This window comes from Pavona decussata, unplaced genomic scaffold (genome assembly GCF_977016875.1).
Source record: "Pavona decussata unplaced genomic scaffold, jaPavDecu1.1 SCAFFOLD_330, whole genome shotgun sequence".
Lineage (NCBI taxonomy): Eukaryota > Metazoa > Cnidaria > Anthozoa > Scleractinia > Agariciidae > Pavona > Pavona decussata.
In genome coordinates this window covers 336,389-354,614 of record NW_028145718.1, presented here as the reverse complement: position 1 = coordinate 354,614, position 18,226 = coordinate 336,389, and the positions used below count along the sequence as shown (strand labels likewise).

The window sequence follows — 18,226 nt, the reverse complement described above, 5'->3', positions numbered from 1 at the left end:
AAAAGTTCTTCAACTAAACCGATGTCATAATAAATAAAGAAGCTACACTAGAACTCCTTTTGACAAAATATCTCGAGAAGCTGGACACTTCTCCACTTCTAACTACAATGTTACTCCTTCAGAACAAACGCTTATCTCTAACGCATCAACGTCGAAGCTGAGAACTTGAAGACTTTATTTAAAAATGTTAAGTAAGCAATAGCATGCCTACTTAACTTAACGTGTTTCCCAGTTGCTCGTAGTTTTCGTAATAATACACAATTAAAGGATGTCCTTCCTTGGACGGGGAAGGGGAGGGGGTGTTTACTTATCACTCTAGAGCCTGTCGTTTCACTGATGATTCACAGTTATACGGTGAGGCGATCAGTAAGTTCTTTGGGAAAATTAAATTTCCCTTTAATTACTCGAAACAAATAATGATGACAATTTGTTGTGTACATTTGCTCTTATGTTCCGAAGGTTCTTTTTCTCTCCTGGACTAAGTGATTTTATAATTCATGATTTTCATCAGACGGAAACGAAATAGATCAAAATTTACCTTACATCGGAGAGAGGCGTGTAATTAAATAAAGGATTACCTTCACGGGGGATGGGGGGAGGAGTGACGTTTAATAATTTTTCAAATAAGATTTTCAAGTTGGATGCAAAGAAAAAACTCGTGAATCGAAGGAAATGGAGATTGCGAAGGATGTTTGTGATAAGAAATTAGTCCGCTAAACGCTAGGTCAGGATGATATTGTGAGCAATCGCATTTTGCATTTTGGCACTATCAAGTTTCCCACGGTATTTCGCACCTCTAACAAGTGGTCTCTGATCCCAGCTAATTACCAATTGTATAAACTCGCTTTTAAAGTATAAGAACAACTAAATTAGGCAGATTATAATTTCAATGAAATAGGCGGATCAGTCGCATTCAAAGCAAATTTAAAACTTAAAGACTGATGCAAAAACAAAATTTCACTGAAGAATACAGTGCGACGCGCCTTACCATGGCCACCCAAACTCTTTTTTACAAGTTAGCCATAAAATACAAAACGACATGTTTTCATTAATTCGTTGTTGCGTCACTTAGAGGGATTAAGAATCGTGCTTACGGCAAACGTGAGATTCGCGTTTATGTTTTCTTGAAAAAATGAGTACATAGTTGATGAATAGTGCAAAACAATTCTGGCCTTTGATGCTATCGCAAAACTACTCCATTTTACTAAGAAACTGAAAACAGCGAGCGGCAAATGAAGGATAAACATGGCACGTGGCCATTTCTGCAATTTTGGTCCGGCATACGAACGTGTCAAAAGTATGGAGCTAGCGAGCAGATGGAGTGATAGAGTCTGGGGAGAGAGAAAAAAAAACCCCAACTGTTTTCCATTATGTCGATTGGTTTCAGGATGATAGATTTGTTTAGATTGGAAGAAGGGAAACAAAAACTATTAACATCACAACTTTTACACTCTTTTAATTTTTATTTACAGTTATAATTATACTAATATATTCGATGGTCTTCCTAACTGTTAAGATAGCCTAAGGGAGTCTCGTGCGCCTCACACTTCACGCTCGCTCCAGTCTTGTCCGTTTTCGGCGTCTGCTAAGCTGGCTACTGTTGAATTACAGTGACTGTGCAAGTCATTTGTTATTTGGCCTCCCTTTCTCTCAACATTTTTGTTATTTGATACATTTTGTTTCGGTTCTTCTCCGTTCCCATGCAGTCGATGATCAAACTTCTAATCTCCGGCGGAGGTTGCAGAATACCCCAGGGGTTTGGACCTTCCCACCACTTGAGTAAATCTTGGTCTTTTCTTCAATTTCTCTTCAGAGCTTAAGAATCTTTGAGCATCAGGTGACCTGATGTGAAAAAAAGCAAAGGAAAAAACGAAACACATAGTTAAGCGGATAATAGGGTGACCTGATGCAAACGAAAAAATGGTCAATTCACATCAATTAATCAGGCAACCTAATCCATATAAATACAAACAGAATGATAAATTTACAGATACATGATCAATGAAGGTCACGGCGTTTGCCAGCAAAAGACAAATGGTGTTCCAATAATTTTGAGTGGACAGTCTGTAGCATAGTGATACTGAATTGAATTTAACGCGACAGCTTCCAAATGCAATTCCAGACAATAGAGTATCCATTAGTCGGAAAATGAACCAATATTTCAGTAGTGTAGCAGCTCTCGTAAGCTTGTAATTGGTTTAGCTGTGTAGTAGCTGTTATAGTTTTTAGGGTCGGTGGTATTATTCTGTTGTTTGTTCTATTGTTTTTTAGTATAAATCTACTAGTGTTCTATCACGAATGCCGTTCTCTGATTGGCTACGCTACTCGCTATCTATTCTGTGATAGATAGTGAGTAGCGATTTTCAACAAAATGGCGCCCGCTTCTTCGCGTTTTCGAAGTGTCTGCGATGAGGAAATAGATAATTTACTTGTTTAGTTTTGAACGACTAGTAGATTTATACTAAAACAATTAGATTATTCGCTCTCGATTTCTATGCGTGATAGTAGCTTCGCCCTCATCAACTATCACGCGATAGAAATCTCGAGCTCATAATCTAATTGTTAAATAGAAGGATTGCAAACCAATTACGTGAGACCTTGTGAGAGCTGCTGCATCGCCTGAATATTTTCCCGCCTTTTTTATCTCGTGGTCAAGCATGCGTGTTGACAAACTATGGAAACGATCTCGTGTGGGGCACAAGTTGTCTTGGGTATAACGAGCAGTGGTTAGTTTTTCTCTAAAATAACTTTCTTTTAGAAGTATTTTTGGAGTGTTTTGCTATTGCTGGAGATTTAATGCTTTATAGCTGATCACGTGACTACTTACATCTTTACACGGCTGATGGCGTCTGCAATCTGTTTGGTTTTTTTATGACTTGTTCCCAGTGTGACACTCAACATGTTGTAGCCCTAAAATAACCAAATTGGAAGAGAAATTGACAAATGAATAAGAACCAGAATCAAAAGTGTTATGATCTTGACCGTGGTCAAACGTGGAAAAATAAGGTGTTTACTTTGAGAGCAGAAAGATGTTACGTTTTTTGTGAGTCTCTGAGTTTACTAAATCATTTGAAGATTTACTAAAACAAAAAGTTGCAAGGTTTTTTCGTCGGCACTGTGTGTCTTTGTTTGCTGTTTGAATGCGTGAACGGACTTTTCTTCTTCTTTTACGTTTGACCGCGGAAGTTATGATCGCTTCCGGGACTTTTTTTCGTGGGAACAAGTGATAAATTTTCTTAGTATTTTGCTGTCTGATGTGAAATCGTAACTGGATAGTCTACAATAAATTCAAACGTACAAACATGAAATCTGAATGTCCACCACAAAGGCTACGCTGTACATGTACGACGTAACTGTGGTATAGAGCTCTAATGGGCTGTACAAAGTAAAAACAACATCCTATGGAAGTTTGAACTAAAATGCCGGCAAAAATCATCTGAATTTGACCTTGGTTCTTCAAAAAGCGAGCAGATAAAATGAAGTTTTATGTAAGACTATCGCAAATGGCTTTTTTTTGGCCGATTTTTCGTTCTTGAAAGTGCCTGAAGTTTTGTATGTGGACCTCAATTTAGCCAAACAACATCGTTCAGTTTTAATCGCTGGTTTGCACTTAGTTTTTGAGAAGAACGAGGCCAAAATATCGCGGCGGTGTTTCATGTCGTCAACGGGAAAAAGAAACTGAACGCAGCGTGAAAAGGGACGCTTTGGATTTGAGCACCGCTCTCTGACCGTATACTTTACATTGTATGAAAAAGAAAAATAAATAAATTAAATTACTGACTCAAGATTTATGCGTTTGGACTAGTTAGTCTACCTTTGTGAGCCATTTCAAAGCCTGTTGCAAGCGCCCCTGCTTCAGTCTTATGCTACCTAACATCTGATAAGAAGCGGCAGCCTCTTCACTTGGGTCTCCATATAACACCACTTTAGCATCCGCTACTGACCTCTGCAGGGACACTGCTTCCTCAAGACTTCCATCACGAACTAACAAACGACTGAGTTCATCCTACAGTCAGGAGAAAAGTTAATAATATGCAGGCCCTGTCACTAAATACAACTACATTTATCATTATCTGATTGACAGTACAATGTACATGGAGATGATAACACTTTTAAAATTTCCAAAAAAAAAAAAAGGTTTTAATTACAAGTTCAAACAGCATAATATGCTTCAAGTTAAAATCAATCAATTACTGACTGAAGAAAAAACCAAAGATTTTTTTTAAACACAGTCAATAGAATGTAAATTTTCAGGCATGAAAAGACTGTTAGTTTCTCCCCCAAAAAATTGAGGAACAGTTGAGCCCCCAAAAATATGTCGGCCAACAGTTCACCGAGTCATTACCAACAGTCAAGATAAAATGAAGAAATAAGACTTAAAATCAGATCACCAACGGACTGTCAGTTTGAATTACACAACAACCAGAGAACTCCCAGAGTAACAACCGAGCAACAATTCTCCTGCCTGGCTTCAGTTTCCGTTTCAGGGAGCGCAAAATATAATGACTGCCTACTAATAGGCACGACCCATAGGAAACCCCAGTATCTTGAGATGCGCAGAACGTAAGCGCAGTAACAAAAGCAGGTACCGTCCTTAAATTAAATTTGATGCTCTAAAGTTATTTGCTTTATTATCTCTAAAAAAATTGTGGTTACCTCAAATTTTCTTTTTGGATTTCAATCTATAGCACTTGTTAAGGACTGCTTCCCCCACATATTCATAAGTCACAGAAAAATACTTCTTTTTTAGTAGGTACTGTCCTTTACACAAATTATATAAATTTATTGGTTTAGCTGACTACTAACTTGGCCAAGAATCTGGCTAATCACATAGCATTTATTTAATAGGTGGTTTGCATCGCTGCCATGTTGGTGTACAAAACAAAAGAAAATTTGTTGACATAGTTTGCATAAAAATGGAGGTTAACTCCCAGAGGAGAAAAATCTTGTTCCTGTACACCAACATGGCCACCATGACGTCACATGCAAACCATCAATAGACAGAGAATAACCAGCAAGCTAGTGAGCAAACTTACCTGTGCTTTGATAGTAGAATTGTGGTAGGGTCCTCTGTGTTGCATGTACAGGCTAATGGCATCTTCAAGGTATTTCTTTGCTTTTTCTTGATTGTCATCAGTATTTACATAACTTGAAGCCACAACAAATGATGAATCTGCAACTTCCAATGAGTCTTCTCCAAATCTGCAGAAGTGTTAAAATGAAAAAAGTCAGATGAAGTTTTTACTGATCAAGGTGCGTACATTTAAAGATACATTAATACACATATGGCATCCTGTTGGAGGCGCCATTTAGGACATTAGGCCTTATGCTGTAATCGCCAATGGGATGATCACAGAGGGGTAGAGTCCAAATTTTCCCAAATGAAATGCCTTTTATGATTAAGTCATGATAGATACCATTTCAAATTGGAAATTGATTGCCTAATGCCTTATGAGGGCTTTCTTGGGACACTTGTAGGAAGCTCATGATGGGAATATATTAAACTGTCTGTACCTTGATTTACTAATACCATCAGCCTGAAGAAGAAGGTTTGTTGCTCTTTCATGACTGGATGGATCACCTTGGCTGCTTTCTGCTCGGGCCAAACATTGATATATAGGAATAAGCTCTTTGCTGTCTTCACCATATTGTGATTGGGTAACCTCTAATGCCTGACAAACACAACTTACCATTAATTGCAGATTAGTGACCAGTCTAATCATTATAGTTCTAAAGTTTTCCTGAAAGTATTCCCCATCTGAAAAGTGTAACAATCAGTCATGAGCAAGTCTGATAATGAGTGAATAGTGTCACAAATTTATTATTGATTTTTCTTACATATTTTTTCCTTCATGACTCTACGTGAACATCTGCAGCAAGGCAAGAGTACATCTCAGTTCAAGCAGCTTTCTGTTCTGGAATTGCTAAAGGCTGGATATGATGAGTCAACGAAAGGCCATTCTAGTTTATGTCTATGACAGCCAGTCTGGTGGTATGACTTACAGTTGTAGCAGTTGTGTCAAGTTGTCATCGCAGAGGTCATGAGTCATTTCAGTCTGAATTTTTTCAGGCTTTCTTGTCTGCTTAAGTTGCATACTTAGCTGCTATGGTCAATCACGTATCATAAAATGTTAAGGTTGACATTACCTTCTCAAAAGCCTCCAGTGCATGTCCAGTCTTGTGAGCTTTCAGACTGACCCGCCCAAGTGCCGTCAATATTTGGAGTCTTCTCTGTGGATCCTGGTGACTAAATCCCAGGTCTTCTCTTTCTCGTGATACTAGTTCTGCTTTCTTTAAGCTGTGCTCTGCTTTCTGAGTGCTGTACGGTAAAGCATGCAATCATGTAAGTAAAAGTTTACTGTAAAGAATCTCCTTCGCAGTTTTACATTCACTATAATTTAGCATGTTACAGTCAGATCTTGAGTACTGATGCTAATTGGTGATGTACTCAAAAGTCATTTTGATTTTTGATTATTCCCTACTGGCAAAACAACATTTTCTCCAGATCCAGGACTACAAACTCAATGTCCAAGTATGATATACTATTTTAAAGTGCCCATTATCAAAAATAAACTTTAACCTTTTCTTTAAAAAAAAAAAAAAAATTTCAATAACTTTTTAGTTCAGTTTTTTGTCAAGTTAATCTTGTAAAATGCCTTTGAACTGCAAGGATACTGGCGCTATATAAATATATTATTATTATTATTATTATTATTATTATTATTATTATTATTATTATTATTATTTAATATTGATAAGTCTTGTTCATTAAATAACTTGTGAAACAGCATCAGGTAATTAATAGGAAGCTTGAGCAACGACAACGGCAACGGCAACGAAAATGTCACCCGAAAATATATCTTTATTTCATTTGTGCTACTTCGCGATTATTTCAACTTGCTCAACTTTTACAAAAATGGTGAACTATCCAGGAACCAAATTGGTAGGAGTGGCGTACAAGTTAAGAAAGAAAATGAAAAATTCACCATCGTGCGTTCACGTTCTCCACAAAACCCTAAATGCGGTCGTTTCACGTTGTTGTTTCGCAGAGGACGGCAAAGAAATATGTACCAAAATGTAAAATGCACGTGCAGAGCGATTGTTTTTGCTCATTAAACCTATTGTTTTGCGGCGTTGTCGTTGCCATTGCTGTCGTCGTTGCTTAAGCTCCTTATTATTATAAAAGAAGCCAAACACGTGGTTATTCTAGCTTTCCATGGATTATATCAAACTCTTCAATTGTTCTAATTTACTGACAATGTAAATGGTTAGTTGGTTAGCATTAACTTAATTATAAAAAACAACTTTCAAGTTAGTAGAGACAATTTCTGAGAAACATTATTTAGATTTTTGCCTTTGTTAGCAAGAGTTTGGGCTTGTAATCTAATTGAATTTATTTAGTGTCCAAAGTGTACTAATTTCACATTTTTATAATTATTTCCCACGATCAACTCAGGATCAAATTCAACAGTCTCAAAAGTAAAAAATACACCGTAACATGCATTAATAGCTCTTTATATTCATACTATTTGTAGGAATTCCATCACGTCTGATTTTCTTTTTGCGCTGGTAAGGGAACCTCTTGTAAAATGTATTCATGAACATAAAGCAAAGCTTACTCTCAACTTACTTCTTCAAGGCAAGCTGAGCCTGTCCCATAACAAGATAAATTAACTCCATGATTGGTAACACATCAGATCTTTCATACATCTGTCTGCCTTGTTGTTTAGCTGCGTCTGCTGCAAGCAGGACATCACGTGCATTTCCAGCATGAAGGAGAGCTTGCTGAGCCATACCTATGTTGATTGTAAACAAAACAATGTTAGCATAAAGAAGATACTCAACATGGGTTTAAAGGTTTGCAGGGATAAAAGCTCCATTGACCATACTCTACAATAAAAGAAGTAAAATTGGGGGTAGGATGAAAATGTTTACTATTGATTTATTTTCTTTTAGATTTATATTCAGGGATACAAAAAACATCACATCTACAACCTTTCAGATGAAACAAAATAATCACTGCATGAAATTACATAATTTGACTATAATATTATTATTATTATGGTCTGTTACTCAGGTTGTGAACAGTCAGTACACAAAAATAAAAGGATGTGGCACAGCATACAAGGTCAGGTCATCCCTCCATGCGATTCACAAATGACAAGTGTTCCCTCACAGGAGCAAATACATGTACCAGTCTGTCCATATTTCACTATAAATTTCAGTCATTACTAATTGCATGAACAATCTTTTTTTAAAAAATAAACAAAAAAAAATTTTTTTTTGTAAATCTACCCATATTTTATTGGCATATAACCAACAGGTAACCAACAGACACATCCACTGAGTGAGAAGTTATGTTCATGATGACATCTAGAACACACTGATGCCACTCAAAGGTTCTTGTGATCTTTGGATCTTTGACTATTTGATTTGCTGTTTTAATTGTCTTATTTGGTGACAATATAATACTGACCTCTTTGTTCAAGATATGCCTGGGACAGCTTGGAATAAGCTTTGGCTAATCTCCAGTGATTGTCTCCATAAATGATTCTAGTTAAGGCCACACAGCGTACACGGTCATAAACAGCTCTCTCATCTCCCATAATTGCAAATTCCCGTGCTTGTCTCCTGTAGCTTTTAAGCAAGATCTCAGGTGGAGCCAAGCCTGGATAAAAACCAATTTAAAATCATGGTAATTACCAATAACAATGAAAACAATGAGAACAGATAGAGGAATGTCTAAACAGCAACAATAGATTAATTTTACTACTATTTACAAAAATTGTACTTGAACCAAGTGTATTTACGCATTTGATCATATTTACATGTTAATTTGCACAGTATTAGAAACAGGACTTCCAGTAAGGCGCGAACAGATTTGCAGAATAATGCAGAATAATATCAAGGCAGATTGTGTGGCAAAATGGAGCAATTATACAGCAGATTTAATTTACCTAAGTGTACAATTTTCACAGTCTAATTTTAGGTTGCCTTTGCACTGATTTAGCCAGAGTTGTTTTTATCATTTTTAAATCAACAGCGCTTGCCTCCCTTTTTCCTGATATTCATGCTATTTTCATAATTTTATCATTGGTAGTAACTTATATTAAGTGTAACCAATTAATCACTAAAACAGTGTCATCTGGAGTACACTGCATTAGTGAGCTCCCTCATAAGCGTTTTAAAATAGTAATCCACAAAATTATATGTTTCTGTCTTCTGAGGATGTTTACATGTATTGATTTGCCTATCATTATTGTTCAGAACCTTACATCGACATTTTAACAATGACTTCCAAATGCTAATTTTGTTGTTATTTTATTATATCTATGCTAAAATTGCACCACTGACACAGTTCTTGCATTTGCTATGTAATGTCTACCCACTGTATTGTATAAGCGATCTATACCTTTCTTACTTTTCTACATGTTATGTTTTCTACATGTTAGGCTACCTTTCATTTTATTTTCATTTTATTTTCTTTTATTTTGTTCAAATTGACAAGTTTTTATGACAACCTGCTCTCTTCTTTCGCTTCCTGCCTCGACTAGCCAATGCTATTTGTAGGAAGTGACCATTTGTATTTTCTTTTGTCAAGTAATAAATAAAGTTAAAGTTGAAGTTTTTTGTCGATAAGAGTACAGACAATAAAAATAATGTCAGATGTAACGCACAAGCTTACTTAACGGAAACTAAAAGCCAATTCCGCTGGCACTTTTCAATGTTATATAAAAATCAAACAGATAGCAGTCATCCATAGTCTGTAAGAGTATAGAATACTGCTGTTGATTTGTTAACTATACAGCTGTATTACTACAGTATAACTGCTACTACTCAGTCGCCCACAGGTGGGCCCTAATGCAGCAGAACCAGATATTTGTATCATGCATGAGGGTAGCAAGCATGCTAGTTGTCTCCAGTAGCTCCTGACCAGTATCCTTCATCAGTACCCCAGTCAGTAGGACATCTTCTGCCCTACTCATTTTCCTCATGTCATGAGTACATGTACACTGAGTTCCTAGATAACAACCATATGGGTTACAACTGGTCTCGGTGGCAATGACAATGGCCTGCAAGCTGCATTCACTGAGCTGCTACTTCGTCTCCAGCCTTGGGTAGGCTGTTGAAAAGTAACATTGGATACATGTGCTTGTCAAGATATATTGAATGCTCTCACCTGCAGCATGTGTGAATAACTCCTGTTGAACTATTTCAATCTCCAAGTAAGGGTTCATGTCTCATATCAAAAGAGCAGCACAGACTCAATATAATAGATGTTTTATCTCCTTAGATACTGTATTAGATGAGGTTAATAACCGCTGGCCATCAGTCCTATTGTTATTAGATCTAACATTAAGAGACTTTCCAGTCTGTTACTATAGGTAGGTAAAGTTATACTCTAACCTACTATAAGTGACCTGCATGGCCAGAGTTTTAATAACCAAGTTTCTATAGCATGATGCAACGAGGAGTAATTTGCTACTCTCCCCTGAATGGGGTACTTGTCCATCGCATGGTTTAACCCCCAGCAGCATGTTGCCGGTACCCTTCTATACACTTAGGCAAAAAGACACAATGAAGGGCCAAATTTCTTGTCTAAGATTTTAACAACACAGTATATAAAGTCTGAGACTAACCTAGCCTTGAACCAATGACTCTCCAATCTTCTGACCATCCAAACAAAAGTCCAACACGTTAACCACTAATTTATCCCAACTGTTTACAACAATCTATTAATCATTATGGTAGATCTGAGTAGCAGCAGTATAGGAAGAAAGAGGGGGTTTTAATGTCGCTCAAGTTTTAATGATTTCCACACAATTCAATGGGAGCCTGCAAAACCCTGGCGTTAGTACACTTGCCTTCAACATATTCTGCAACCTTGTTTCCATCTTCTGCATCTCCATTACCATCTGATTCCTCTGAAGAAGAGTATCTCCGCTGTACAGTAATCCCTATGGGTTTATTGTCTGAAGCTGATGGAATGTGGATAACCTCTGGTATAGCATTTCTCTTCCTTCCTAACAGTTGAAATGTTACTGTTAATGTCAGTATTTTATAATACTTACTATAAATTTCTTCTTACTGATCTCCCTACTACCTGCAGACAATGAAAGTGGAATAGCAGGAATTTTTAAAAACAGAATTCCTGTCTTTCATCTTGAAAACATGATCAAATGTTATTGGTGTCAAAAGTGGGGTCACCTATTCATTCTCCTATAATTTTTATGTATTCTTTTTCCATGTTATAATAATAAAAACATATTTATGCACTACGACCATTTCAGTTTTAAAAACTGCCATCAACATGGGTCCTGCATTTAAAAAAAAACTAGATCTAAAAAGCTATATCAATTAAAATCCATTATAAATGATAATGAAGGACACCCAACAATAACAGAAGGAGGAAAGATAGTCATAATAAGAACCCAATAAGTGCAAGACTGACTCTATCAATTCTATGTGAATTGAAGGAACTCTGATACCCTCTGATGGCGGGGGCAAGAAAAACATGGTGGATGATTCAGGATGAATAAAATTTGACCAGCAGCACTGCCAAGGCTTTGGGCCGTTCTCCACTTTTCAAAATTTAAAGCACTTGCTATAATCAACATTTCTTGTCCGTCATTTCCAAACAGAAAACTTAACTGAGGTGCTCAATAAGCCTAAATTACATGTATGTATGTTTATAAGTTTTAAATTAATTAAAGCTTTTAAAAGTCCAAATTTTCATTGCATTGATAATAAGTCATTAATAAATTTGCCAAGGTAGAATACAAATAGTGCACAACTTTTTGAATAAATTAGAAAAAAAATAGTTCTAATATTACCATCCACACCTGATTGATTGACCTCCTCGTTATCACTCATAGTGTCAGCTCTGCTCAGGCTCGCATCACTTTCCACCGAAGGCACTTCCAGCTCCATCAACTTAGCTTAATTGTCTATCATACTAACGTATAAAAAGGATTCGGCACCAAACAGAAACTCTTCAACAGATATATTTTGATTCTGTTTAACTTACTATCTTGCTATCGTCATGAAATTTTGCAAAGAAACAGAGGATTTTAATACGATACCCCAAACGTAACTCCTAGTGCCGCCATTTTGGATGTTTTCTGTGCGCGCAAAGCTTACCGGGAATATTGCTTACTGTCGTCATAGTAACTCACAGCCGCCATTTTGCGTTTCGAGTCGTTTGTGGAAGGAAACTCTCAGAATTTTGTTGATAATTTCAGAGTCATGCCTCAACCCGAAGAGCCTATATATTGTTCACAACAAATCAACATTCCTCCAGAATTACCAGATGTTCTAAAACAGTTCACTAAGGCCGCCATTCGGACGCAACCAAAGGATGTTTTGCAGTGGGCTTACGCGTAAGTTGGATCTTATATTTTATATATTTTATATATCCTAACCTGGTTGTAAGCTTTTGTTTTTCCTGTGTAAACGTCACAACACAACTGAAAGAAAATTTTTTGGAAGAAATGTTAAACAGTGGGTGAAAAATGAAATCAACGGTAAAATTGAGAAACATGCAAACACACCATTCATCCGTTCTATAAATCACCATGAAAACCTTGCAGCTTGTTGAACGGGAATAACCTGAGCTGAGTTTCATGTGTTTAGAGCTAACTTGTTTCAGTATTTCGCGGCACGAAAGAAAAAGTGACATTGGCCCAACCCTCTCTGTGAAAATGTTCAGAAGGTCTCAAGGATTCTTACATGAAAGGGCCTTGAGTCATGAGGTTCTTGTTGAGAATCCTGAAAAAGATCTTGATCTAACAAACATGCTGGTATTTTTTTGGGTCTAAAATTTTCAACTCCTGTATTTTTTGGGGTTGAAGATCTAACCGTGTATTTTTTTGGGTCTGAAAAATCTGCGCATATTTTTTTATGTATTTTTTTGGGTCTAAAATGTCCAGTCTTGTATTTTTTTGGGTGCACAATATAAGGTCCATGTATTTTTTTGGGTGCAAAATATTAGGCCCCGTCGGACCACTCCCCCCCCCTCCCCGTCACGTTTATACCCGAGTAACCCACCTGTGGGTTACGTACAGTAAAAACATGGGCTGGCTGGGGGGGGGGGGGGGGTATTTTTTTGGGTCTAGAATTTTCAACTCCTGTATTTTTTTGGGTTGAAGATTTAACCGTGTATTTTTTTGGGTCTAAAAAATCTGCGCGTATTTTTTGATGTATTATTTTGGGTCTAAAATTTGTGGGGTGCACAATATAAGGTCCATGTATTTTTTTGGGTGCAAAATATTAGGCTCCGTCGGACCACTCCCCCCCCCCCCCCCCCCCCCGTCACGTTTATACCCGAGTAACCCACCTGTGGGTTATGTACAGTAAAAACATGGACTGGCTGGTTCATTGCTGGGTTGGATGGGATACAGGACTGGTAAAACATCGAATGAGTAATTGCACCCGAGATGTGTACCTATGTCAGTTCAAGCAGGGTTTCATAAATCCTATAATTATAAAGCTTTTTTTTTTTATTTTGCAGCTAAAAGTCACATACGTAACTGCAGTTAGGTCACTCAGTTATTATTATTTAAACCATTAGGTACTTTGATGCCCTCTCCAAGGGTGAGACACCTCCTGTTAAAGATCGTCTTGAGTTTCAGTTAGGACAGCCCTTGGAAAAACCTTTAACTCAAGGATTACTTGCCGTCTTACACAAACAGGTATTTTCTCCTTTTAGTTGTAGTAAGTCATGTGATCCTTAATTGATTAATTTTTCTTAAATGAAGGTCATAATTATGTAAAATAATGAAACTGAGGATGTGTTTACATCAATCAGCTCTAGTTGTATTCTTGGTCATCCCTATAATTTGAGCTGAGGATATGACTGTTATTTCTTTATTTTATTTAAGCCATGTCAAGTTTCACATACTGAGCAGATAAATTTTGGCTGGCTCAGGGACTCCCAATCTTTTGATCTGCAGGCTGATACCAAGTTTCCAAGTTGTTAGTTAACCATCCAGCATCCTCCAATGTCCAGCTTTGGCTGATAATGTGATACTAACTAAACTCAAGATGACATTCAATTTTTCATTTGTCTCACACCTTATTCACTCCAAGTAGGCAAAAATTCTCAGATAATTTGGAAACAATAGTATTAATATCATGACAAACGTACTGCTTTGCAGCTTTCATTTCCAGGAGAGATCACACTTGCCAATTACATTCACAGACTTCAATGCTGGTGAGACCACATCAACTGACTCAATGTTTGACTCAAGGGGAAAGGCTGAAGAAACTTGTCTAATAATTTTATTTTTAATTACTTTTTTTTAGCTCGGTGGAAAGCCAATAATAGAGCTGTCATCATTGGAAGAGAAGTGGAAACATCTGTCACTGCCCAAGGACACTTTGGATGAGCTTTTGAGGTACTCCTGGGCTGATCTGTGTACACTGTAAAAAAAACTTTTTTTTTGTTTGCATTTAGTCTGTCATAAAGTTATGGCTGGTCTTTGAATATTTTTTTTAATTTTTTTACAATTCTAGTCAGTGACAACACATTTTAGCTTTTAATATAATCGCAACTATGGTGTTTTCAAACTGGAACTTGTTTTGAATACAAAATCAATTAATTTATTGTGTATAAATGCCAAAGTTGTTCCCATTGTACTAATTATGTCAGTTAATTTTCTTATCTATAACATGTTTTCAGGATGGGAAGTTTTGCTGAAGAACTGAAGTGGCTTCATTTCCTCGCCCTTGCATGCAGTGCAATTAGTGAGGTAATTGGTAAATTTATTAAATCATTATATAATTTTGTCAACTGATGTTAACAATTCTAGCCATAACCCTAAACACTGAAAGAAAAGTCAAAAGTTGTAAAATAATGACCCATTTTTGTTTAAAATTACCATTGGTATGAATCCACTGAAACCGCTGAGCAATACACCCAAATGTCATGGAATTAAACCCCAGCTACCTCACAGTGGTTTGAATCAGTTTTATTGGCTTGCATGCATGTACCTCAACCTCACAACAGACATCCTCGTAGGCTAACAGTGGACCTTTGCAGCAGCTAGGCAACATAGTCATACCGGCCAATACACAATGGGACCATACAAAGGGAATGTTTTGACACAACAAAGGAAGTGAAACTAGCACTGTTTCAATTTAAGATAAATCATAACATCGTCTACACCAAGGATAAACTTATGAAAGCTAAAATGTCTACCAGCAACACGTGCTACCTATATGCAATCTTGACACTCATACTTTACAGCATATGCTTGTTGACTGTCCCTTTGTCCAACATTTTTGGAGATCCTTTCACGCATGGTGGTTTATAATGACAAATGTAAATCTAAATCTATCAAACAAGTCAATCCTGTATGGTTATCTTCATTCTTGCAAGTTTAAAGATTTAACAAATCTCACTTTACTCGTTGCAAAATGTTTCATATATAAGTGCTTCTTAAACGAGAATTCCTTAGACTTCGAGCGTTATAAAATACAACTGCATGAGAAAGCCCTCACGGAACAATTTATAGCCACCAGAAACAACACTATCACTGCCTTTAATAACAAATGGCAACCCCTCATCTCAAAAAAATTTATTTCTGGCACAGTCTGACACGGTCGCACTTCTATCACACCATCCCATATATATATATTTAATTTACTATTATTGTTGTTTCTACCTATTTACAATCTATTTCCCGCCTAGACTCAAATAAGTGTATTTTTTTTTTGATGGACGAAATGTAAGTAATATTTAAGTATTGTAAGTATAGTAAGTATTGTTAACGATGTAGATATAGTTATTGTGTTTAGTATTGTGAGTATTGTAAGAAATGTTAGTAGCATTCAGTATTGTAAATGTGCTGTCATGTAAGGCAAATAAAAATTGTTATCATTCTAAAAAAAAAATTTTAAAAAAATACAAAGGGAAATTATGTTGCAGGCCTAATATCCACATTTTTGTGAGTCTGGTGCTCTACTCGCTTGGACATTTGGCTTGTGCAGGAGCTATTGATGGTGAAGATTTGATGGGGACCCTGAGTTATAAATTTTGAGCACAATGCCATCAATGGCCATAAAACAAACTCTCTATGACGAACAGCCTTAAATTATCTATTGTTCAATTTCTCCCTGCATGCTTGCAGATGATTTGTGCCTGCTCCCCGGTATCTTTTATGTTAATCAAGTTAAAGGTCAACTGCACTGTATTTCTACTTGCATGAAAAACCTGAGGTATTTCTGACCCAGCAGCATTAAACCCTCACTAAACTTAAGTGCTTTTTTTGTAACTGGGCATAGATCTAGGCTGCATGAAAGAGATTGCCTTTCTTGTGCTGTTGGCAACTACTGGTGGTAAAGGTAGCATTAAACATTGTACTTTGCCTTTCAGGATCTTACACTTGCGATGAAGACAATTTGTGAGATTTTAACAACAGATCTGGAAGGTGGACCTGCACGAATACCTTTTTCACTGTTCAAAGAACTGTTCACATACCTGGCTGAGATTGACAGTGAAATACCAAAGGAACATGTTGACACAGTCATTGAACATCTCAGTTATGATGTGTAAGTGATCATTTTGTAATTGCCCTGTTCCTTGTTTCATTTTTCAAGCCAGACATTTATGGACAGTCTCTCTTTTCCCCTATGGAATATATTTGAAGCAAAACTCCATTGTGAGTGGATAAAATAGCCCGTGGTGGAAACCGACTTGTCAAACTCAGTCGCACACGACTACCAAATTTTTGTTCCACTTCTACAAATTCCTGGCGTACAAAAGCATGTGCATACAGTCACTTAGAAAGTCTTGAATCTTAATTAATGCAAAACAAAAGAGAAAGCATTATAAGTCAGTAGTTCAGCCTACTCTTGAGTAACTTTCTACATCATTTTATGCTTTATTTAATATACTTATTTGGAACATTGCTTCTTTCTCAGGGAAAAACAAGAAGGGCAAGTCTCCCCAAGGAACTTTATGAGTGACAGCTGTCCGCCTCTCTCACCAAATGAAAACTCTTGAAGCCAAAAAATGACACTTTTTCCTATCTGTTCGTCTGCCAAACTAGTATTATGGTTATCATACCGTGCTATAGCTCATAGTCAAAATGTTTTTTTTCATCTTCACCAATGATGTATCCCAGTGGATCCAGCAAGTTTTAAGTGCATGATATACATAAACCTCTAACAAGCATTTAATGTTCGTAGTTCTGATGTGTTTTGTCGCTACTATCCACTCTTTGTACATAGTACGTTCTCAGGCAGCCTGCATAACCTTAAAACTTGTGGTGACTATAAAGGCGCATCTTTAAGATAACTGTATTGACGCTGAAGCCCATTAAGAGGAGGCGAGACCGGCAAGTCTTGTACATAGATGTAATAAAGAATCTGTTTGAACGCAGTATTTGTGTGTTTGATTTGTAAAATGATTGTGATGCCTTGTGTGTGTTAGAGTTTAGATAATTTTCATAATTGTGTGGATCATACGGCCCTTTACCTTGATCATTGTATCCTGTTACTGCGCCACACCTCAAGGTGCGGTAATGTTCAATTTTGATGTAGGCCATTGTTGAGAACGTATAACACCTTAAAATTTTTCAAATGCCAAGTTAAAGAGCCTTAGCTTTTAAAATAAGTAACAAAGAAGTAGTTATTTGAATTAAAGAAAGTTTACAGACGTTTGACCCACGTTTGTATGGAGACGGGCAATGCACTCAACTTGTCCCCTGGCGCCAAGATGGCGCATAGGGCCTCAAAGACCGGCAATGTACAAATACCTGTGAATTTCTCATATACCCCCCCCCCCCCCACAAGTCCCTCAAACTTGGCCTTTTTACTAATTTTATTATATAAAATGAAAGCTCAATTGTTTGGTGCTTGGTGATTAAAAAAAAGCCTCCTTGCAGGTTTCCAATGATTTTGGACGCCTCAGATTTCCGGATTTGACTGATGTCTGTCATATGGTGTGGCTTTTCGGCGGCTTGAAATGTTATTTCGGTTTCTTAAAATTGTTTTGAAAGATCTAAACGCCGCGGAACAGTGCTGCCGGGGGAAATCAGAGAATTTTGCATCAATTTAGGCTGAAATAATTAATTCAGGAATTTTATTTTTGTCCTGTCACAAAGTTTGTGAAAGTTTCCTTGTGTTGGCAAAAGGTCATGTTTCAAAAAAATATTTTTGAAGGAATTGATTTCTGCGGCTTCATCGCCGGCATTGTTGCCAAACGCGGATTTGTCTGATGAAT

General features: G+C 36.9%; 2 protein-coding genes across 3 annotated transcripts; one reads left to right on the top strand and one right to left on the bottom strand.

Annotated features, from left to right (window-relative positions):
* Positions 1-1,436: 1,436 nt before the first annotated feature.
* On the bottom strand, positions 1,437-12,132 carry LOC146453427 (tetratricopeptide repeat protein 23-like). Of its 2 annotated transcripts, none has more exons than XM_085096520.1 (10): positions 11,844-12,132; positions 10,866-11,024; positions 8,477-8,668; positions 7,631-7,796; positions 6,148-6,319; positions 5,515-5,672; positions 5,037-5,202; positions 3,815-4,006; positions 2,828-2,910; positions 1,437-1,842 (listed from the first exon to the last, which is right to left on the bottom strand). In XM_085096520.1, exons 1-10 carry the CDS (start codon positions 11,929-11,931, stop codon positions 1,722-1,724), a joined length of 1,497 nt encoding a protein of 498 aa, XP_084952646.1. In that variant the 5' UTR covers positions 11,932-12,132; the 3' UTR covers positions 1,437-1,721. The 2 variants fall into 2 exon arrangements, with proteins under 2 accessions (XP_084952646.1, XP_084952645.1); XM_085096519.1 differs by having other exon boundaries at positions 1,583-1,842; positions 11,835-12,079.
* A 24-nt stretch (positions 12,133-12,156) lies between these two features.
* LOC146453426 (ropporin-1-like protein) lies at positions 12,157-17,383 on the top strand. The gene is made up of 6 exons (XM_085096521.1): positions 12,157-12,380; positions 13,571-13,691; positions 14,305-14,396; positions 14,681-14,750; positions 16,376-16,551; positions 16,924-17,383. The coding sequence occupies exons 1-6, from the start codon at positions 12,247-12,249 to the stop codon at positions 17,003-17,005; spliced, it is 675 nt and encodes a 224-aa protein (XP_084952647.1). The 5' UTR covers positions 12,157-12,246; the 3' UTR covers positions 17,006-17,383.
* Positions 17,384-18,226: the final 843 nt, after the last annotated feature.

Bases quoted from the DNA above. Each gene is read 5' to 3' on its own strand.
- LOC146453427 (XM_085096519.1), bottom strand. From the start codon at position 11,931: ATGGAGCTGGAAGTGCCTTCGGTGGAAAGTGATGCGAGCCTGAGCAGA. The intron at 5,673-6,147 runs GTAATGTCAACC...TGTGTTTGTCAG, and splicing joins CACTGGAGGCTTTTGAGAAG to GCATTAGAGGTTACCCAATC. The intron at 5,203-5,514 runs GTACAGACAGTT...ACACTTCTGCAG, and splicing joins GATGGTATTAGTAAATCAAG to ATTTGGAGAAGACTCATTGG.
- LOC146453426 (XM_085096521.1), top strand. From the start codon at position 12,247: ATGCCTCAACCCGAAGAGCCTATATATTGTTCACAACAAATCAACATT. The intron at 13,692-14,304 runs GTATTTTCTCCT...ACTTTTTTTTAG, and splicing joins TTGCCGTCTTACACAAACAG to CTCGGTGGAAAGCCAATAAT. The intron at 14,751-16,375 runs GTAATTGGTAAA...TTTGCCTTTCAG, and splicing joins CATGCAGTGCAATTAGTGAG to GATCTTACACTTGCGATGAA.